Genomic DNA, 23,308 nt, shown 5'->3' with positions numbered 1-23,308 from the left:
TTGGAGTTTAAATACGATATCTTTTTGCATTACTCGCAGTCTCACTGTCAAAAAGAGAGAGAGAGAGAGACGCTCGTGCATGCGTTGTGCATCAGTCGGCCTTGTGTGGAGTATTGGCCACCGCTGGCTCTGCTGAACACACCCTAGTTCATAGCTGTCAATTAGACGCTCAATGAGTTTGGATCGATGATGTTCACTCACTGGGCCACTTCCCTAATCAGATCCACCAGAGCGACAAAGGGAATGAGCAGTTTAGCTTCCCAGATCTCGGTAATCTGACGGATTTAAGCGTGCTATCGTAGCGTTCCATCGTCCAACTTTAAAGCATCAATAGAAATAATACATCAAGTACAGTGACATACATTGTTGTTCCAAGCTGCAGTGATATGAGGGTGGGGAGGACCTGTATGCACCCCAAATATCAGTGTCCACTGGTGTAGGAACATTCGATGGAGGTTTGAACCCGTCTGTGGAGCTGGAGGCCCTGCTGACGTCCGCAGGATCACACGGAAGCCGTGATGTGGAAATGTGAGGTGGGATCCTCATGAGGTGGGTTCAGGGTGGAGGTCTTCATTATGACCCAGCCTCTCCGGAGGGACACTGGTGCTTGCTCGCCTGGGCATTTGGTTTTCCAGCTTTAAAATGTATCTTCATCTGAAGCGCACACACACACACGCACACACACACACACACACACACACACACACACACCTTTATCACTGTCCTATTGAATAACTCACTGATGCTTTCCATATTCCATGCGAGGGATTATTACAGTTTACCCACAATCCCCAGCAGCTGATTATCCTGCATGTTGACAGGACAGAATTGTGCTATCGCCCTTGTGCAGCAGTCAACTCTGTGTGTGTGTGTGTGAGAGAGAGAGAGAGAGAGAGAGAGAGAGAGAGAGCGAGGGTAAAACATTATTTGTTCTGTGTGTTTGTGAGAGAGGTACGATTTAATCTGCATTTATATGCGTAGGTGTGTTTGAAATGAGAAAGGAAATTATTTCCTTTATGCGATGCTCTGTCCAGGTGCGTGCATGTGCGTGCGCGCGCGTGTGTCTGTGTGTGATCAACCTTGCAGGTGTTTGTAGTCGATACCTGCAGCTCCAGCAGTGCTGATCACCTCAGCATGGCACCTCACCTTGGGAGGGAGACAGCTCTAAGCTCATTAACACACATGCACGCGCGTGCACACGCACGCACACGCTGAGAGGTGCACCGCGCAGGGAGTTAGCAGCAAAACAGCAGCAAAAGAGTGAAAAAGCAAATTGGCTCAAGATGTTTAGCAGAGGGGGACGATTTCTGAGGGAAGAAATGAGCTTACCGACTCCAGGAAGTTGTGGGAAACATAGAGAGACGGGGGAGAAAGAGGGAGCAGGGCCTGTGGGGACAAAGGAGGAGAAGGAATAAGATAAAAAAAACCTGTTGGAGAAGAAAGGCAAGGAACGAGCATAGAGGAGGGAGCGAGGAACGAGAGAGAGGAGGAGGAGGAGTAGATAAAGGTAGACAAAGGAGAGGAGGAGGAGGAGGAGGCCCGAAGTGTAACAAGCTGTAATAGTCCTAAAGGCCCGGTTTTATTCAGTCGGGTAGCAGCGGCTACGCCCCGCTCATGCTAATGTGCGCTGAAGTTAATCTGCCCCCATTGTTGGCACAAGTTGGGATTCACTCTTTATTCTTTCTGACTGGGAAACTCCATTAATTATTCCTGTGCTCATTTTTTTTTGGGATAGTTTTCAAGTTTTTTTGTATGACTTTTGTCAGGTGCCTCAAAAGATGGAGCACAGCTAGCTGTGAAATGCCCCCTGCCCGAGTGCCTGCACCATTTCTTCATGGGACAGATGCCCAGTTTTATAAAGACATTCCCAACAGTCCCAGTACCTCCTGCCTTGGAGCTCCCAGCATCCACTGAGATCAGACCCTTAAAAATAAACAAGCTCCTCATTATTGGTGAATTATAACAAACAGACCTGTTACCAGTACTCCCAGCACCCGGTTAGGTCGAATCGGGACACGTGAATCAGAATTCCTTCCAAGTGAAACCAGCCCGAGATGTCACTGAAGTACGTCCCGGTCCTCACAAATGTAGGAAAACCACGTCTGTGCACCACTGTACTGTATAAGCTGAGCAGTGGGAAAAGAGCGCCTTTTTTGTGTGGCGTTGAGATAAATAGGATTAGGGATTTGGGAGATTTAGGGGGAATAATCCATCTGTGTATCGGAGAGAGGCAGCAGCGGCAATGATCAAAAGAGAACGCTGCGATTCAGAGCACAGAAATCTCCGGATACACTGAAAACTTGGAGTGACATTTTCTGCATCCCCCCCCCCCTCAGGATCAGCTTCCTTTTTTTGCCACTGTGACTGCTGTAATTGCCACATAATCACATCATGCTGTACAGAACAACGTCGCCATTGTGTGTGTGTGTGAATGTGAGAGAGAGTCTGGTAAAAGGGATAGACAGAATTATATGTTCACAGTAATTAATCAGATTTACAGTTTACATCGGGGAGAGAGAGGGATATTCTGTTTGTTGTGGGTGTTAAGTATTAAGCAGGGGATTGGATGAGGTTACTCAACACAGTTCATTTGCACAGCTGCTCTGCTGCTACTATCTATACCTCCCTTTCAATAGGAGGGGAAAAATGGCAACAGATACATTAAAAAAAAAACAAAAGCGCGGATGCGGGTAAGTTCCCTGAGTGAGCCAAGCCTACCCTTCTTCTCCTTTTCCTCACTTAATGCAATTTTGGGTCACAAGAGAAGAGCTGAGTGCTCCATTTCTGCTTTGGAACCCAGGCTGGAGCATCAATCCGCACTAAAACCTGAGCAGAACTTTTTTTTTTTTGCTCCTCCACAGTCTGAAGAATAACCGTCGCCCCGCCTGATGAGCGTTAACTCTGCAAAACACAGTCGCAGAATCCAGCAGGTGATGAGTCGTGTCCCTGACAGGCACGTAAATATTAACCCCATGACATAAATCAGCCGGACAGAAAAAAGATGGAAAACTCAGTGTGGGTCAAAAGTGACCACTCGTCTCCGAGACTGTAAATATAACGGACCTTTTTCTTGGCAAACCTCACACGGAAGTTCATAACCTCAGCGTGTTAATCTCCGTTTTGGCTCCCTTTGGAGTCCACCCATTTTCAGTTAAGCACCAATTATTCAGAATCGGGGTCACAGGGAGGCGCTGGAGTCGGTCCCAGCAGGGTGAGAGGCAGGAAATACGCCCTGGACAGGTCTCCAGTCCATCACAGGACGGACACACACACACACACACCGAGGAGACGTTTAGGCTACATTCACACTTCAACCAGTGCAAATATGACCCCCCCCCCCCCCCCCCCCCCTATGAATTTATGTCGCCCAGATACGATTAAATCTGATATTTTCAATAAAGTTCTGATTATTTTGGAAGCGACGTCACCCCGGAACACTACAGTGTCCACGCTGTTGTCCGCAGCCCCCATCGGTTCTGGACACTCTTCGAGGCTGGAAGTCTTTGAATTTAATAATAACCAAATCAATTGTTGAGTTTCTATTTGAAAGAGTGATTCTCAACACGTTCCTTCATCCTCGTCTTTTTTAAGATCAAAATCTCAACTGTGGTAAAATCAATGAGCAAGTTACAAAAAAAACCATTTATTATCTAGATCAATCATTTTAGCGTTGCTAGCATTAAGACCATTTAGTATTTCTCCTGATTAGATACTTCTTTTCCATGTAAAAGACATACAAAAACAGTTTATTTCTAAAGCGTGTCCTGTAAGAAAAAAAACCCAAACATATATACATTTTTACATTCAACAGACCAAAAACAAAAAGGTGTAAAATGAATGATTTTAAAAGCTGAAACAACTCCTTGAAGCTGAAATACAACCTTTGCCTTCTCTACGAGCTTAAGTCTAGAAAATAATTTAATCGTCGTCCATTTTCTTTGTATGTTCAAGGCCATTTCACAAAAAAAAAGGGGAAAAAAAGGCAAGTTGCAGCTGAGATACTGTCGTTCTGGTCGTTACTGATATAATTTGGCCAAAAGGTTCTAAACTGTGACTACACAGACAGTTAAAAGACAACAAATGGGTCACATCCACACTCAAATATAACCTGTTTAAGGCTGCTTGTAATCTTAATCTGTCTCCTAAGTAATTTCAGTAATAAGTCGCAGACTGGGGCTCAAATTCTCTGGATAAGGGCTTAAGAAATTCCAGTGCAAAGGCTTATCTTGGCCGTAGAGTGCAGCCGTGCACTGGAATGACCTTGATGGTGATAATCAATAGGGCCATTGATTCGGGGACGGGGGGGGGGTTCTCCAAATATTTTCCTTCAGAATTTACAGAGGAGCTGAAGCGATGCCAAACGGCACAGCCGAACTTCCATCCCCTCCTCCTGGTCACACAAGCGCCGTTGCCATGCTAACAATGCTTCAGGCTGTCATATCCACGGCTGCACACTTCATACTGAAACCTGCTCTGTTGCTTTGCAGACTCAACTGATCTGCTCTGGAAAGCCAATATTTACAGGAACCCATCACTACTGATTAAAAAAACCAAAAAAAAAAAAAAGATCCTTTGGCTACGCATGAAGGTGATGGTTGTTTGTCCCACATTCCTCACTGCAGTCCATCATTTGGTTTGGAATGCTGAGAAAGAACTTAAATACTTTTGGCAACCAAAGTTATCATGATTCTGGAGAAGACGACGTGAGTTTCTGTAGGAACGACACGCGTTTGAAGCACACAGGTGGACAGTCACCACGACAGCGCAGTTACCGAGCACGGGACTCACATTTAAGACACGACAGCACTCTTCAGAGACAGTGTAGCGTTAAAAACTGAGGTTCTACGGTCAGGTCAGATGGACAGGACGTGAGCACTTGAGCAAAATACAAAAGAACGCGTTTGTGTGCCGCTCCGCGATGTTCCGTTCAAGCGTCTTCTCTTGAGTGGTCGTCCAGTCTGATGTCAGGCTGCGCGTCCTCCAGATGAGCTGGTCCCACTCAAACCAACAATACCCGCTTTACTCCAGTCGATGACTGGTCCCTGTGTCTGATCCCGGTTGGGTCCGTATCGACAAACAAAATCCAAAGAGTTCGTCTCGGTCCGCCGACCGCTCCAGTCAGTCCCGTCCGATACGGAGTCACCTTTCCTCGCTGATGACAGAAAAACGATGGCGCGATGAAGGTCGCTCTCGCTGCGGTTGTGTTTTTTTGGGCTCTCCAGGAAGGCGCCGGAGAACTGTCCTTTGCTCGTTTCCACATTTTTAATAGATGACCTCGTATACGGTTGCCTTCTTGTCCCCCGATCCGGTGACGATGTACTTGTCGTCCACGGATATATCGCAGCTGAGCACCGAGGACGACTCTTTAGACTGGAGACAAAAAGAAAGACAACCTTAAAAACAAGTAAGCCCCTCCAGCTTCTGAGGGTTCAGAGTTCAGCCTGAAAAATGCAGCATGATTTGGCGTCCTGACCTGGAATATGCTGGCTCCATACGGTGTTCGCCATGCGTTCAGCAGGTTGTCCTTCCCCGTGCTCACGAACCATTTACCTGTGAAGAGGAACACACATTATTAAAAATAACTTCAAATGTAAATGTTAAGCGTTGTCTTTTGGTCCATCAAATTATACAATGTAAACTATTTAATAGCAGTTATTTGCATATAAAGTGTGCAAATGAATTATCAAAATGAGAATCTTATTAGAAAATCTCCACACCTGCTCATCTTAATCATCTTTGAGAAGGATTTTGAGACAACTATTCTGAAGAAAGCAGAATAAACCGAGGTGTGATTGTTTTCTAACCGCAATAGGCGAAGCGAAGGGACAGGACGCAGCTCTCGTGGAGGTGAAGCTGGTATTTGTCGGGCTTGGTGACGTGGAGGACCTCCACGTTGCTGCTCTCCATCCCCACCGCCAGCCACTCTCCTGTGGGACAGTAGCCCAGAGAGAAGATCTAGAGATGGGAGAGGATGATTAGTGGTGCTACGAGGCTGCCGTTGCTAGCCGCTGCAGCGCCGGTAGCTCCGCGGGAGGGGCACCTGTGAGGTGAAGTCGTGCTGCTGCAGCTGCCGACCCTCCCTCAGATCCCAGGAGCGGACGGTGTTGTCCAGGCCTCCGGTCCACAGCTTGGTGCCGTCGTTGGAGATGTCGATACAGCTGGCTCCGTCTGTGTGTCCCTGGAATTGTCTGCAGGACACACACCCACAAACCAAAAGTTTATTACCACTGTAACCAACGTGTCAGGTCATGAAGAAGAGCAACCGCCTCCCCCTCTCTCACCTAACCAGCGTCTGGTTGTGCAGGTCCCACACGGCGATGTTCCCGTCGCTGCAGCAGGAGAAGCAGACCTTTGAGTCCGGGCTGATGGCCAGAGCATAACAAGCCGGCGCTGAAGATGTTAACTCCGCCTTGATCCTGGGCGTGGGCGTGGCCAAGTCCCAGATGGAGAGCGTGCTCGCTTCGCCGCCCACAATTAGCGTTCGCCCGTCAGGGAGGAGACGACAGGAGCGGATGTAGTTGTCTCGGTTCTGATGCCCCCCGACACAAAAACAGAAGATGCCTAATTAAGCCTTTAAACTTTTTTCCCGGTCTACATCCGTGCTCCTGATCCACACTCACCAAACAGTCGAGCTGCGACACGGGGCTCTTGTTTCCTGGGTGACTGATATCCCACACCTTGACGCAACCCTTCCCTCCTGTGTAAACGTGTCGAGTGGGGTTACTGATGGTAACGGCGCACACCACCTCGCCGTGGTTCAGCGTGTTTATCTGACGGGCGTGACGAGGGATCCCCGGGCCCACCAAAGCGTCTGGGGGGAACGGAACCGGCTGCATCTGTCCATCGGCCGCCACGTGAAAGGAATAGGCGCTGATCGCAGAAAAGAGAGTCGTATTAAGAGGAGGACAGGAAGTGTTCTCCCCCACCCCGACAGAGAGCGTCAACGCCGTCCGTTATTCCACGGGGCGATTCAATCAGCCTTCAAACGGAAGAGGAACGGCAGACACACTCACGGTTTGCCACCTGGGATCCCCGTCAGACTGGGGGGCATTCCAGGAACCCTCATGTGCGGATGAGGATCGAAGCCAACCTGCAGAAGAAGAAAACAAACACGGCGTGAACAAACACGCCTATGGATGCGAGCAAAACGAACATAGGTCACAGCTAGCCTGGTAGACAACGCGAGCGCCTAAGAGCCCCGCGCAAACAGACACTCTCGAGCACACACGCCCTGCACACACTTTTAAGAGTGGGCAAACACACAGGTATAACTGTCAGCACCGCGGCTTGTTTGGATCCCACACTTGCATATATTCTCTCTTCCAGACACACACACACACACACACACACACACACACACACACACACACACACACACACACACACACACACACACACACACACACACACACACACACACACACACACACACCGGGCTGACAGGTACACAATTTCAAGTTCTATCAAGCGTTTCCCGGACCCATCTGTAACTCTTCTAAACCTATTTATACAATGTAATGGACACTGAGCAAATAAAGGGGAGTCTGATGAGTGTAATAAGCACCAGCATTTATGTCAACTGTTTAAATACTAGCAAGCAGACAAGAGAAATACAGCTGTGCAACTATTGACACATTGCTACACAAAACATACAGCGCTTACAAAAAAGGGGCAGCCAATAATGGATTTTTCAAGGATACAGCAAAGGGAGGAATAGCCAATAACCGATTAAACAGTCAGAAACCGTTGGAATAACAAGATCATCTGTGTGTTTATTTCAGATTAGAAATGTTGTGACAGCTGGACTTGTGTCCTGGTTTATGATGACAGATGTGGCCAGTTTTGGTTTGCTGCTTCGGTGTTTATTTGTCAGGCGTTTCTATGGTTTACTGAGATACAATTACAAGTATTTCCCTGGTATCGTGAAGCTTGTGGTGATAATTACATTGTGGATCGCTCTGGCAGGATGTCAATCAGCTTCTGGGCCACGTCCTGACCGACATCACCCAATTTTCTCATGATCATAGCTTGGATGACTGTCAGAATTTATGGGTCTTTATTTGACCAACCGCCTTTTAGGGACTGCCCACAGGTTCTCCATAGAATTTTGGTCTGGGAAGTTTCCTGGCTGCGGGCCCGAGCCGCTTAGTTATCACTTTTGTCTCATGGCTAGGTGCCCCATCATGCTGGAAAAGGCAACGTTTGTCAGCAAACAGTTCATGGGTAATTGAGAGAAGCTCCTCTCTGAGGAGAGTTTGGTGCCGTTCTTTAATCATGGCCGATTCCTCATGCAAAACCGTCCCACTCCCTTCGCTGAGATGTCCCCGCACACGTGAACGGTGGCCGGATGCTTTGCAGCTGACCACGATCAACAGAAGTCAGTTATTCTAACTCGGCGAGCATGACTGGTGGACCTCCACCCTCGCCGTCTTCAACATTTTCACCTGGTTAATGGGAACATCCAGCGTCAGCTGGACCTCATAAGTATGACTGAAATGCTTAAAATATTTGAGGTGGGATTAAACGTATCCTTCTGTGACGATTCCTCCTGATATATTGTGGCATGAGCAGTTTGCCATCATAAACTCACGCAGCAGGTGTGACAGTCTGGCTGTACCACTACAATTCTCGCTTCATGCAACCGGACTGTCGACAGAGCAGTTTGCAGTATGGTTGGAGTCGAGCCAACCCCTCCCCCCCAACCAGGCAATTTGGCCTGTTTTACCATGTTGTTCTCGGACCACACCGGTTGACGTTTTACGTCAAACCACAGCAATCTATAAAGACGCTAGCCAGCGAGGTAGCAGTCCTTCTGTGGTTCGCTAGGTGCTACCGGTTGCTCCCACAAAATAGAAGCGAAATGTAGCGCATGCACCGCTCGCATAGGCCACCTCAGCATCCACATGCTCTGGTAGATCGACCCAACTGAGCTATCTGGGGTCGTTAGTCCGACTTCAGTTGGAGTTCTCTAATCTCTAATCGACCTAAGGCGTCCATATGCATTTTATGTCATTTAGTTTTCTTGCGTGCACGTACAATTCCTGCTACAGCAAAACTACAGTCTTGTGCCGTGTTAGCCAAGCTGGCGAAACTTATGAGAAACACAATTTTGCTCAGTACCTCTGCTCTTCCTCAGAAAGTCACATTTACATACAGTTAGAACTGTTTGGACAAGTAGAAAAGGCCCCGAAACACCTTATCTAAACGAACCAGGACATTTAAGAAAATGACTAAATCAAACTATTTGCTTATTAAAGTTCGTTCTTAGAACCGCAGACATTCAATATTAATTTTGCTGGCGTTGGTGTTTAATCAAGGTGTGGCAAGTTCCTTTAAATGCCTGGAAGATGCAACTGATCAACTGTTATGCCCCCCCCCATCCCCGCCAGGCAAAACCCACATTAAGAAGACAAACGATTCAAGTTGGTTTTACAGTAATATTTGAATCAGAGGAAGGATACAAGGAAATATCTCTCACACAAATATAAAATCAGTCATTAAGAGAGGAAACAATGTGTTTGAGCGCAGCTTTAACAGCCTGGCTTCACTCCTGTGGTTGTTGGTGCTGAACATACAACAGCTGCTACCCAGGTGCGTTCAGGAAAAGAGGAAGTGGTTCTTTGTTAAATAACTTAGTATGACTATTCAAAAAAAGCCCAGTTTCAGGCTTTATTTTATATTTGTCCTGGCAAAGTCAATATACTTATTGACATATTCAATCATTTTAACAGCTCAACATTAAAACCCTCATGATGTAATCATCTCAATGACGGCATTTATTTACAAAGCCCTTTGCTCATCCCCTCTGATCGCCCAAAGCACCTTTTAATGGCTTCAAAAATGTCTTCTTTCAGACTCACCATGGGGGAACGGCCGTACGCGGCTACTGCGGCTGCAGCGGCGGCGCTCATTTGAGGTGACATGTTGTGCAATCCAGCAGCGTACGCTGCAGCCCCAGCGGCACCGGCCAGCTCGCCGTTCATTCCTGCTGGGTGTGGCAGCATTCCGAAGGCTCCTGGGTACGGGCCTGGCACGGCCATGGGCGTCCGTAAACCTGCAGCTATGCAAGAGAACCAATTTAAGTTGAAACCCCCACGTGCACTTAAGAAAAAAAAGTTCTAATTCATCCAAAAATCATGATGCTCACTGGGCGGGTGGGGTATTTCCATGGTGGGTGGTTTTGATATACTTGGCCGGATTCCTGGAGTGGAGCTCGGACCAGGCGTGGAATCACCTCTGGGTGTAGGAGTGCTAGATTTCAGGCCAGGTGTACCTGCCTTGTCTCGCTGCTCGGAGGAGACCAGCGAAAGATTTAGAGTAGATACAGAATTAATGACGCTTAGGAGCCAGACGGCTGAAACTGCTCCGTCCTGTTCATACCAACGGCATCTCTTTGGACTTGAGTGAGGAAGAGCTAGCAGACGATGCGGTGGAGGCTGGACTGCAGGGTTCTTTTTTGAGAAGACGGGATTTATCCAGGCCATTTTCTCTAGGGGAGGGCAATGGTGTCCCTCGAGGAGAGGCAGGATCCTGGTGGAAGGACAAGGATTAACTGAATGAATAAAACCAGGGCATAAACTCAAAGTCAAAGTATTTCCCGCACTTGCAGTTCCTGTAGGTGGAAAGTACTTGTCTGTTAAAAATAAATAAACTGCCCCCAAAACAATTCAATCAGATTTATACTAACCTCATTTGAGACGTCCACCACCAAATTGTCATCACTTTTCTCCCCATCACTGTCCTGGAAAACAACATTCATGTCATGTGACCGATGTGATTATTAATAACTAACTACGTTACAGTGTTCCATGAGCCTGTGAGCAGTTACTTACATAATGGCTGGAGTCCTTGTCCTCCACTTTGCGTTTCTTGGTGTCGTTTGAAAACTCTGGCCCGTTGCGTCGCTTATCGGAGTTTCGGAGACTTTCTGGCAGCAAGGAATTACTCTGCAGATGAAGGTAGGGAGGTCAGCGACAGACAGGTTACAGAAATCAGAGGCATTCGCCGTGATGCCACTAAAACTATCATGCTCGGCAGCAGATTTCAATTCAAGCACAGGTCCGAGGCAATGAAATACAGCAAAGGCCTCCAACCAGAAGTATACTGTAAGTGCACTTTATCTGAAGGTAGGGCGGGTTAAAACAACAGAACCTTACTTGCAAATAGTTCACATAAACACCATTCAAGCACCACTGACACTTAGCAACCTCGTCTCATTTGACCAAGAGCCACTTGCAGCCACGCGGCTAAAGATAATGATTATATTAAGTGGCTCTTTAAAAGCAGGGCTCCCTCTCCTGGCTCTGACATTCTGCACTGGCTGTGTGCGTGAGTGGCTCTATGTGTGTGTATGTGTGTGTTGCTTGCATAAGCCTCCTGTGTCCCAAGACTTCATGCGTGTACACACAAACAGCTAAACCCCCCCACGCACACACTCCAGCCTACTGACCAACGGATCCTATTGTTAATGGATTAAAGCTTCATGTTGAGTCCATTATAGTCTCAGCCTGTCAATGAAATGTGCATCCAACATACACAAACACACATGCACGCGCACGCATCTAGCGGGCAAGCGCTCGAGCTTTGAGGGAGCGAAAGGGTAAATGAAGGAAGAATGGCGAAGAGAGGTGGAGGGGGGGTGAGAAAAAGAGGAGGAAGGGGAGGGGATGAAATCAGAGGACGGGATGGAAGGAGGGTGTGAGAGTGTGGAAGAGAAGAAAGGGTGACAAGAGATGGGGGAGAGAGGGGGGTGGAAATCGGTATTCTGCCAAAGGCCCTTCCTCCTCCCTCTGCCATTGAAAGGTTTTAGTGAGCCGAGCAGGAGCACTGACCCACAAAACATAAGCAATGTCTCCCCCCCACGTGCACGCACACGCACGCACGCACACACACACAAGCTCAGTGTCATATGACTGCCCCTCTCCCCCTTTTCCCAAACCCTCCCCTCACAGTGGTGGTGATATTAAACACAATGAGAGTCTTTAAGCGCGGGATCAGGGGCAGTAGGAGCGGGGAGGAAGGGGTAATCTGCTCACTGAGGTGTTAAATAGGCACAACAATACAGACTAGTGTGTGTGTGTGTGTGTGTGTGTGCGTGCGTGTGTTTTCAATGCTAAAAGGCTCATTTGGAGGAGAAAAATGAAACTGTTCAGAACAGATCCGGGGATTGTACTGCAGACCCCGAACACCCCAACACATGGAAACTGACAGGCAGGGAAGGATGAAAGCTCCGGGCGACAAAAGAAAAGAAAAACATCAAGCTGCTTTTATACACAAGGACACGGTGAGCTGAACTTCACCAATGCTATAATTGGGCAATTGTCGCACCAAACGGAGTAATATGACTTTAAATCATTGCGTTAATAAAGTCAAAGCCGTAATGTTAAATGTGCTACCCCCCCCCCATCCCAACCACCACCACCGCTGGAGGGAAATTACACTTTTAAAGCCCGGTTCTCACAATGTTCATTTCAGTATGTTTAAAGGTATTTGTTTAAGCAGAATAAGTTGATCGGCCAGGAGGCAGACGCCACCTCCACATGAGAGGAAGAGCACGTATGAGGTCACCCGCAAGATGATACTTAGAATGGCGAGTTTTCCTTCTCTTTCTTTGACAATTTAATCCTGCTGCCTAATTCTGTCCTTGAGACTTGCGTATAGACGTCCTTGACCGTCTGAATTCATGCTTTGGGAGTCGTCAGACTGGAGAAACAAGGCGCCAATCAGCCACGGTGTCAGGATCAAGTAAGAAAATGCTGTCCAGATACAGGAGCAAGGTGAAAAAGACTTTACTGCCCAACAATGCCAACAACAATGCATGATCAATCTCTCCTTCCTTGGAACCAATGAAATGCGAATGCGGTCTTCTTTGATAAAAACCAATTCAAACCTGTCTTTTCCGTAAGCTTTAGAAGAGCTTACCGATCCATACACACATATTGACTCAGCCAACAGCAGTAATCTCAATGCTGATTTAAAGTCGAGCCGCATACCGACGTTAAGAACACAAGTAAAGTTTCTTGACCCTCCCTTCAGGAGAGAGGATTAAAGTCAACTTTGCAACAACGGCAAACATGGCTGAAAAAGAGGAAGTTACTCACTGTGCCTGGTTCTCGCTCTGTTGACGTTCACACGTTGAGATGAGGTCATTGTTGGAGTAGAAAAAACAAAAATGTCAAAGTTAGATTAACAGCAACGACGTGTGTGGGTTTAAAAGAAAGTTCTGACCTCCTTAAAATGGGAAACTGCACTGGGATCATAGATGCAGGCTTAAAAGAGCGTTGCCTCTCTGGCCTTGGATGGGTCACGTGTTTACCTCTCAGGTGTTCGGGTCCCGTCGGGTGCGAGTCTGGACCGGAGAGGTGGGGTTTTTTATCGCCAATGTCTTTTCCTGCCAGATGAGGAGGCAGAGCGCCAAGTGCTCCCGACAGAGCCAGGAGTCCAGCAGAACCGCCGAGCTGAGAGGGATGGAGGCCCGCTGGGTGAGGAGTGAGGGGCACTGGAGCGCCGCCGTGGTTCTGAGATAGATGCTGCTGCTATGACAGAAATATCACACACACAAGACGGTGTAAATGCTGAGCAACTGCTTCTGTAAAACAATGTACGCTTGAGATTTTAATTCTGCCAGTCAGTCTTCAGACCGGTTGGACTGGTTCCCACTCTGGACCTCATCTGCCTGCCTGGCTGGCTGGCCTCGCACACTAACAGCGCTAATGGGACTTTGCAAAAAGACCAACCGCTCGTTCAGCTCACGTGTTGTTCTACATGCATAAGCAAACGCCACAGGAGTTTGGTTAAACCCTTCAAAAACCTGCTTTACATCAACTTCTGCGTCTGTTCATGGCGTCCACGGGAAAGATCACGACACCAGAAAGGAGCATCGGCACATTAAACCCCCCCCAATGAGACCCTGACAGCTAAAAATCAATAGGGCTCACGTCTAATCAACTGAGACTTCTGGACATAATTGGAGAATTCAACAGATGGGGCAGTTTCAGCTTCGGTGTCTTGGTTTTACAGCACTTCAACGAGCTGCTGCCATCTACAAGGTGGTGAGCACCTCCACACACACACACACACATGCACACGCACGCGCCTCGCTCTTGGGTCAAAGACTGAACAATACTGACAGCTGGGATCACAGCCCAGAGTCGGAGGATGTGTGTGAGTGTGTGTGTGGGGGCCTGACAGAGAAGTTGAGGGGGGAAGAGAGAGCTGGGAGCCCCAGCTGCTGCCTTTGCTGTCAGGTCTTCTGAAGGAGTGGGGCTGGCTGTGGAGAGGAGGGGAGGGAAAAGAGATGAGGGTCAGGGAGAGAGCGAGAAAGAGTTTGGCTGGCAGCCCTGCTCTCTCTTTCACACCAAATCAGGCGCTCGTCTGAGCGTGAAATGCCTTTGTGTTCCAAAACATCATTATTGCCTCCTCAGACAGTAGCCGCGGGAATCCAAGCTCACTGATTCACCGCCGGGGGGGGAGGAAGGAGGGAGGGAGAGAGGGGGGAGGAGGAGGGAGGGGACACAGGAGGCGACTCTGCAGGGGTGGACGGAGTGCTGAAGGTCAAACTGACTTTTATCTCACCTAATTGACTAACCCACTCCCTCTCTCCAGAGCCCCACCCCCCCAGCCATCCTTCAATCCACTCTGTCCAAATGGATGAAAGCAAAACAATGAAACTGTCTTTTCGTGTCAACCTCACGCGCGTACGCGCACTCAGATTGACTCAAGTTGGCTCACCTGCTCAGCGATCAGGCACGAACACACACGTCACGCTCGATCACACCAACATGCACAAGGTGCAGATAAACAAGGCTGGCACAGGCGCCCTCGCACAACCAGCCCCCCTGATGTTTTTTCTGAGGGTACCAGAAATGCACGCTCTGCTGCACTCAGACACACACACACACGCGGTTACACAAACCGAACCCCCGGTGGGGGGAAATGGAGGGGAAGTATTGGGGGAGACAAGGAGAGCCTAGTTTGTCATGGGATGTTGGTGTGGCTGGTGTGTGTGTGTGCGTGCATGTGTGTAGTGGTAAGGGCAACACGCTTCATTACACTCATTTAAAACACAAACCGGGTGAATGACGGGCTGGCGTGGGAGATAAGGGGGAGAGGGGAGTGTCAGGGCAACGCTGCAACCCCCCCCCCAGCACCCCCCTCTTTTTACAAACACTAAAATCCTGCAATTAAGGCTCAAACAGCAACTGCCAAATCCACCTCACCCCATCGTACAGAGAAAACCCCCTCATCAGACCATGCAAACTAACAAGCCCACCTCACATTTCATTCAAAACCACTGCCCACTCTCAGCTAAACTAAAGCTCTAAAGCCCCCCCCCCCCTCCTTTTCCCACATTCCCACTCAACCCACTGGCCCGACCTCCCACCGGTTACTCAGTTGTGCTCCGATGACACGGTCTCAGCCTCCCCGTTACAGTAAAAACTGCTACTACCTTTAGGATTCTTACGACTTTTTTTGTGCCAATTTAATTCCGACCCGTCTTATTGTGCTTTATTTACATTTTTTAAACCCACTACACTCGGTCGCATTCACTCAGCAACACCAGAGATTACTTCAGCGCCTCGGGGGTTGGTGACTTTGACGTCAGTGTCTCAATGTGACTCAATGCATCATGTCTGAGATGCTAAAATTTTAAAGCGTCGGTAATTGGCTGCATCGAAGCATTCAGGAAAAACAGGACTGTGTTTTTGTAACATTGGATCCCAACTGCGACCAACCTTCATGAGGCAGCATTGATTAAATGGAGTAACACTACATTGTTGTCTTTCTCATATCCCACACATTATATACTGACATAACTTGTATGGAAAGAGAGATTAAGGGTATACACACGGTCGGTGGGAGACCTGGCAGTCCGCGCACCCCGATGACCGCGTTGAGCTCCGCCATGGTCACCTGTTTCGCTCGCTCCACGGCTTGGACCACCTGCTGCTGATGCTGCAAAATGCGCAGACAAGGTCGGACATTGTAGGATGGTTCCGGCACTGCAGCTAACAGCGGATAGCATGTGTAAATGGGAACAGTCACACGTGCTTACCTCCTGCGAGAGGAAGGGAATAACTTGTGCACAGATGGTGTTTAGTCTCTTGGCAATCTCGGTCTGAAAGGGTGGGGAGACGGAGAGACAGAAAGACTTCATTCTTAATAACATAATTACATTCATTTACAAAAGACAGCTGTTCAGGAAGATCAATTAAATAATACAAGCAGGCTAAGTGGGAAAACACCTCCTCCCCAGCAAGTCAACGCACACCCACACACCGCTCCTATTCTGCTCCATTAACTACCACCTTCCTGCACATAAATCCAACATGTCCCATTTTCCTTTCCTTCATCGGAGTGAGCTCAAGTTTCTTTTTCTGCCTCTCTCTCCATCCACTGTCCTCTTGTCCCTCTTCCCATCAGCACTTCAGCATAATCTCATCAGCTTTCTAACTTCATTTGCTCTCCCTCAGTATCCATGCCAACACATCCGCCTGCCCCGAAACCCCCCGGAGGTGGCAAGAATCGGCAGAAACCAGATACCCCCGCAGTGGCACTAAATCAAATAAGAGGACTCGTATTACATATCGGCCAATCAAATTGATACGATGAAGGCCGGGGTGAAGGGGGGAATTGGAGAAGCCTTGAAAGGCGGTAATGGTTCAGGAGACGCACACATGCCACATGAATAGACACACAAACACTGGGGGCCTCTAAGACTTCCTCTCTTCGGTTAAAGCGAACGTTTGAATTTGAATAGATCTGAACGGTTACAGCTCAGGTTTACTCTAAAGGCAGACCGGGTTACCGTGACAGATTAACGGTATTACCGTACATCAACTTTTACAGTAGGTTCTCCAGATTTTCGTGCGTGAACGTCGACACTCCCCCTCCATCCCCACATGTCTCATGAGCAGAATCGCAGCTGCACACCAGTCGGTGTGTTCTGGTTTCAATTTTGTGGAACCATCATTCTGCCCGTCTTCTTACAGAGAAGGCAGCCACCCACACACACAAACACACACACACACACACACACACACACGTCATCACTGATTGGTTTATCCAATAATGTATTTACATGTGGCAATTGAAGCGAGTGTACAGGCGGTTGAGAGTTCCCGGTGGCCAACTGCACATTCAGGTGGCTTCAACATATTCAAGCTTGAACTTATTTAGCTTGTTATTTCATTCACCTGTCAGTGCCATGTGGATATATTTGTACAACGCTCCGATTACACCACTTAACAACGCACTAGACAGAGGGGTCTAGCCCAGGCTCTGCAATAAACTCTATAGAATCAGCTCAACAGGTTACAGGTTCCACATACTCTAGGCTGATCTCATTACATCTCATTTATTCCAGGCATACAACTGTCTAAAGGGCTACTTCAGGCAGCCTATACCTGCAAGCCTTTTCTTGAGTTGTAAGCCTATAATTAGCCTTGTATAAAGGACTCACTTATTGGGCTGAGAATAGTCTCAGCAGCTAATATTATGCCAGATCAGACAATCTAAAAAGAATGGCAGGAAAACAGGATCAGGGCCAGAAATACCTCCAAATCCTAAACAAGGTATCATTAGGGGTTAGACCAAAGAGCATGAGGTCAACGAGGAGTGAAATGTAGCACAAAACCTGGAGAAGAACAAAACCGAGGATAAGACGTGAACTCGCATGTAGAGATACCATTTGTTTACACGGAACTGCCTTCTTATTAGATATATGATTGAAGCAATGCAGGCGCACTAAAGCAGACACACACCCCAGTAGGAGTTGCGTTGTTCTGAAACTCCAATACCCCAGCAAACAGAAGCTTGTTGCTGTGACAACTGCAGCACCCCCAAGCTAATGACCTCCCCTTGGAGCTTCAGTTCGTGTGTGTTCTTGTACATGCAAACAGAGTATGGACCAAAAACACACATTTCCCTAGCAAAGTGGGGGCATTTTTGCAAAGTGAAGACATTTTGTCTGGTGATTACACCCTTAAGAGGTCAGTTTGGGGGTTTAGACTTGATTTAAGGTTAAGGAATTGAGTTTAGGTTAAGGTGTGTGTGTGTGTGTGTGTGTGTGTGGGCAAAAAACAAGATACTGCAGGAGTAAACACGAGAGAGCAAAACAGCAGCTAAGGAGTCAGAAAGAAAAGGGACAGAACTTTTGGTATAAAGGAGGTCATTTTCCATCCAAAAGGAATTGGTCTTTTAACCACAGGGTTGCCGGTTCAAATTTCATGGGCTGGGGGAGCCCCTGACCAATGCGCCCAATCCCCATTGTTTCCCAGGCACAGTAAGGTGCGGCCAACTGCTCCCATGCTTGTGTGTGTTCACTACTGGTGTGTAAAGGATTGGTTAAACACAGAGGTCAAATTCACTATCACTAATTGGCGTGTGTGGTGTTTTCGGTTTCCTCGTTCCTCCCATCTCAGGTCCCAGTAAATACTGAAACACTGGCCTCTGCAGTCGCCCCAGCGGGGGTGGGACGAGATGGCACACACAGGCGAGATCTGCAGCCTGTGAGTGCCCCATGAGTTAAAAAATAAATAAAAATACAATTTCACTTGTGCTTTTTCTTCCTTAAAACGGCATTTATCAAGATAAGTCTGTTAAGTACAGAGAAAAATCTCTATACGGTCTGTCGAAACAATACCTACAGGTAAATATTAGTGTTAATAGTTGATAGTGGTGTGAATACACTTTGTTTAGGTTGTAAGCCAAATGAGCTCATTATTTAATGTTTATCTACACTGTCTAGAGTCTACACTGTTCTGTGAATTACTGATAAAATAAAAAAAAGCAAAGAGCCAAACTCTGAAAGACACTGCCGAAGAGGAGAATGACCCCAGTCACATTTGATCCCCTTTAACTTTCTGCAGGATTTTCTAACAAGAAATATGCAAGAAAAGAAAAATAAACAAAACAACAGCTTTTTCCTCACTCGGCTGTGAATCACAAAACAGTAGCTGCATGGATGAAATTGTCTGTGGGCTTGATGTTGTCTCCCTGGTGCTTGCAGACAATCTTGTGCGGCCCAACTCTGGGCTTCACCTGTTCGGTCCATCACTCTGAGTCTGACGTTAGGAGTGTCTCCATTTTAGAGCCAGCGGGCGCAAGCTCTCCCAGACTCAAACGTCATGTTGCAAAACACAAAAATCAACCACTTCTGCTGCATATTATTAGGATTAATTTACATTTTAGAGAAACGCCCTTGCCCTTAACGAAAATCCAAGTATATTTTGCATTTGCAGTGGGGGGGGCATCTTTGGCTCCTTAGGTGCATTAACAGGGTAGCTCCACTGTCACTGACTTTACTGGACTGAACAAGATCGATTCCTCATTCCCTCCCAGCCCAGCCCCTCTAATGTAATAAAGCAGGCCGCTCCCCTAGACAGCACCAATCAATCTACAGAGCCATTCATCCTGCCTGGGGGCTCAGGCGGCCAGCCCTAACTGGGGAAATGGAGACAGAGCCCCATTGATCACAAATAAACACACGCACGCACACACACACACACAGACAAACTAATGCATCTGTGCACACACACGGACACGTCAGCAGGCGTGCACACACACCGAATATATCAAAACCCTGCCTTAAGAGAGGGAGGGCAAAGAGACAGACAGAGGAAGAGAACCAAACAGGAAGCTGCAGATGCAGACAGAGAAAACAGTGATAAGAATGTCTACCTGCTTGTGCATTTCAATGTTGAGGCCGTAGGACATCTCATAGTACTGTGGACAGAGGACAGGGACAGGGGTTAAAATCACTGGATGAGAGCAACGGTACGCATGTTTTAGCAGAACTAATGTCACACAAGGATATTAGGTGGAAAAAAGACATTTCACCCTCCAACCTAATTAGCTCCACGTTAGCTAGGTTCATCCCAGTTGGTCACCTTGAATAATATTGCTGCTTTTTGGTTAAAATGTAACGTGTGCCACATTCTAGTTCTGTCTGAAGTGGAACCTGCGAAACTGTTTACTGGCTGCTGAAGTCACAGCTGCCCAGCTAATGGAGCAGTATGAACTTCACCCTTGACTGTGAACAGAACAGTCAGGCCAGAGTAAACCCTTCTTAAGAGTGTCCAGCTGGGCTAAACGCGACCGTATCGCGAGGCGACCATGATCATAAGGGGAAATGGCACCGAGGACTTACCATGACGTAGTGTCTTTGCATCTCTGTCTTTTCGCCGGCCAGCTTCTCACACTCCAGCTTGAGGCTGCGAAGATCAACAAGACACAAACTCGTCTTGGGTAAAGTCACGTTAATCCCTAAAAGATGTTTAAAACTGTGCTTGAGCACCGCGACGCTCCGAGATGCATATCTGAGCACACGCGCGAAATTGATTGCAAAGGACTGTTTAGCCGCGTCTCAGATGATGGACTTGCTGTCCTGTCGATAAAATGTTCCGAAAACACGGCTCGGCACACGTGTACGACATCACGTCACTCCTCTATTGATTACGGAATAGTGGCCCGCAATCTAATCACGCAGACTGGAGTAAAACAAAGACGAGGGGCCATCTTTGTGGCTGCAATGCATGACCTCGGGGTAAAAAGGTCTCCTGCAGATCAATAGATACCAGCGTTTCTTTTAGACGTAACAGATGTGTGACCACCTCCTCGGCGTTCCCGCTGACAACAGAAGATGTACAGCTTAGCGAACAGGTCTCATGTGGGCTCTTAAAGACTAACTCGGTGTAAGGCAGGAATGATCTTAGACATCATGAAAGTGAAGTGGGGAGGGGGGGGTCCCTGTTATACAATGTGCATTGTGGATTCAAACTGAATCTCGGTAAAGTTTGCCAAGGTTGTAAAACCCGTTTCTGCTGAATGGATTTGGACAGAGACGCCGCTCTGGCTTCATCGGAGGACTGTGGGATAAACGACATTGGCCAAGAGATGTGATAAAAAGGGGAAGAAGAGATTACAAACAGGAAACAAAGCCCCAGCAGAGAAAACAACTGGCAAGCTGAGCGGTGAGATGTTGTCTGGCTGACTGCTCTGTCCTCACTGGTCACTGGTCCATGCACTTCTGGCTTTTCCACACTTTTCACAACTACTCTAACCCAGAACATCTGGGTTAGATATCCTTTCCATGATAAAGTTTGAGTGTTTCTGTCAAAAGTGGGACACAGAAACTAGTTGTATATGCAGGTTAACAGTCTACCTGCAGATGGATAGAGTCTCACCTGTTGCAGCTGTCCCAGCATAACTATATAGCAAAAATGGGGGGGATGGGGGGGCACACACGCTCAATATAACTTGTCCCAACACACCACTATATACACAGGCAGAAAAATAAGTGATTTATGAAAGCTGGGGCCCACCCGCCGCCCTCTGACTCTCACCCATTACCATGACTAGGACCTACCACAGAGTGAGCCAACACTGATGCTTATGTCTGCTGTGTGTGTGTGTGTGTGTGTGTGTGTGTGTGTATGCTCGCCTAATCCAGGTTTATGAGCTAGCCTGAAGCCACAGCGGGGGTTTTTTGTACATTATGCCGATTGCGGTTAGGGTGAGGTTTTAGCGTTCGAGGGCAAGTGACACGGACCCAACGTGAGATGGAGGCTATCCACGCCGTCAGGGGATTCCTGCTTGTGAATGTGCCCGTGTGTGTGTGTGTGCGTGCGTGTGTGAGAAAGAGAGTGTGTGCTATCCACCTGTGGTACTGAGCCTGGAGAAACTGGAACTCCTCCTTGATGCGGTCCAACGATTCTGGGATGGTGAACTTAAAGGGCTGGCCGGGAGCCTGGTGGGGCGCCTGAAACAAACACACGCACGAACGCGCGCACACACACAGGATTATTAATATCATCGCGTCTATTTATTAAGGCATCGTGCCACAGATCCTCTCGGGCTATGTGCAATGTCAACACGTTACCATCCTTAATTGTCAATGGGGCATAATCGCGGATTAACAGGCAGTTTGATTAAAACCTTTTTTGTTTCCTCAAGGGGATTGTTGCTACTTCTCACAACGGGTCGAACAGAGGGAGTTATCTACCCCAGTCGTTACAATGATTACTGGAACAGGAATGGAAGTCTTACCGGGTGTCGCCCCTGGGGGAACATTGTTGTCTCTGCGAGGATGGAACCGTTTGGAGGGATCAAAAGAGTGCAGGGTGAGCCTAAAGGGCGCTCCGGATCACGGGGACAGATCCATCCGTCGGCAATGGGAGCCCAAAAGTGTGGTTAATTACCAAAAACGCAGCTGCTCATGGCGAGGTCACCGAATACCTGCTCTTCCTCTCCGCCTCTCGCTGCGTTTCGATCGCGTTTCTCTCCTCCGCTCCGCCGGCGGTGAGGCCGTAAATCAACCGGAAAAACACGGGAAACGGCTCATTAGCCGGAGGCTGCGAAGAGGGGAGGAGGGAGCGGCGGGACTCAGGTGAGAAAGGGCTGGTGCCACCTCAAAGACCCCGGCGACTGTTTTGCGAATTAATCCGATGTATTCCGAGCACACGGACGCCAACAAACAAAAGAAAGTGGAGTCGGCAGACCTTCCGCGGACAACCGAGCGAGTGAGGGCTCGGCCAGAGGTCGGAGCATCAAAAACAAATCCACGCAACTTAATGGAGGAGTTCCCACTTGACCCGCAGCGGCGGTGGCTGGCGTTTAAACAGTCGACAAAATATAACCATTAACTTTCCCGTGTCGGCTTCTTCGTTCAGAAAAAAAGAAAAACAACCCCCCGATTTCTGGCTAAAAGAGGAAATGCGCTATTAGTTTTGATGGCAACAACTCCCAGCCGCGGTACCAGAGTCCGCCATCCAGCTTAGCTCTACCTCAATGGCAACTTTCTCACGCGGTTTCACGCTCCGAGCTAACCGAAACTGTAGGACGGCCCACAAAAACGGCCACGCACCAATCACAGGCGCCGATCCACGTGGGGCTTCAAATGGAGATGACGCAGCTGGCCAATAGGAGCGCTCCGGAGCGCCTCGTTCCGTTGACCTGCTTGAGCTACGCGGATTCCGGCCAATGAGGGCGCAGCAACGAGCCGCCTTTGCCGCTGCGCGCGAGGCGGGCTGTACGGTGAGTGCGGGCAAGCCTCACCTGTCAATCAAAATAACGTGGGCCAAGCAGGAGCGGGAGGGTTAAAGTTTGCGTGCACGTTAACGCGAGCGGAGGCGAACACGCACGCACACGCAATAAACTTTCCTGAGCTTGCACTGAACATTCCTAATGACGCTTATGACCAATCAATTCTACTGTCTAATAACACTGTGTTAACTGCATGATCTTGAACTAACTCGGTGTTCTACCACCCCTAAAAGGTCCTTCTGTCTTTATTTATACCGAGCATCTG

General features: G+C 48.2%; 1 protein-coding gene across 3 annotated transcripts; it reads right to left on the bottom strand.

The window, feature by feature from the left end:
* Window positions 1–3,627: 3,627 nt before the first annotated feature.
* Window positions 3,628–22,814, bottom strand: LOC101079623 (transducin-like enhancer protein 1). 3 transcript variants are annotated; one of them, XM_029829703.1, is made up of 20 exons: window positions 22,048–22,814; window positions 21,660–21,760; window positions 20,150–20,213; window positions 19,681–19,725; window positions 16,055–16,117; window positions 15,850–15,954; window positions 13,316–13,535; window positions 13,101–13,117; window positions 10,833–10,946; window positions 10,688–10,741; window positions 10,381–10,530; window positions 10,148–10,286; window positions 9,861–10,060; window positions 7,014–7,090; window positions 6,621–6,870; window positions 6,282–6,529; window positions 6,041–6,188; window positions 5,805–5,955; window positions 5,474–5,550; window positions 3,628–5,370 (listed from the first exon to the last, which is right to left on the bottom strand). In XM_029829703.1, exons 1-20 carry the CDS (start codon window positions 22,069–22,071, stop codon window positions 5,263–5,265), a joined length of 2,355 nt encoding a protein of 784 aa, XP_029685563.1. In that variant the 5' UTR covers window positions 22,072–22,814; the 3' UTR covers window positions 3,628–5,262. The 3 variants fall into 3 exon arrangements, with proteins under 3 accessions (XP_029685563.1, XP_029685564.1, XP_029685565.1); XM_029829704.1 differs by having other exon boundaries at window positions 13,316–13,532; XM_029829705.1 differs by having other exon boundaries at window positions 21,660–21,748.
* Window positions 22,815–23,308: the final 494 nt, after the last annotated feature.

The sequence above is a fragment of the Takifugu rubripes genome, chromosome 21, assembly GCF_901000725.2.
Source record: "Takifugu rubripes chromosome 21, fTakRub1.2, whole genome shotgun sequence".
In the NCBI taxonomy this organism is placed as follows: domain Eukaryota; kingdom Metazoa; phylum Chordata; class Actinopteri; order Tetraodontiformes; family Tetraodontidae; genus Takifugu; species Takifugu rubripes.
This window is presented reverse-complemented; position numbering and strand designations above follow the sequence as displayed.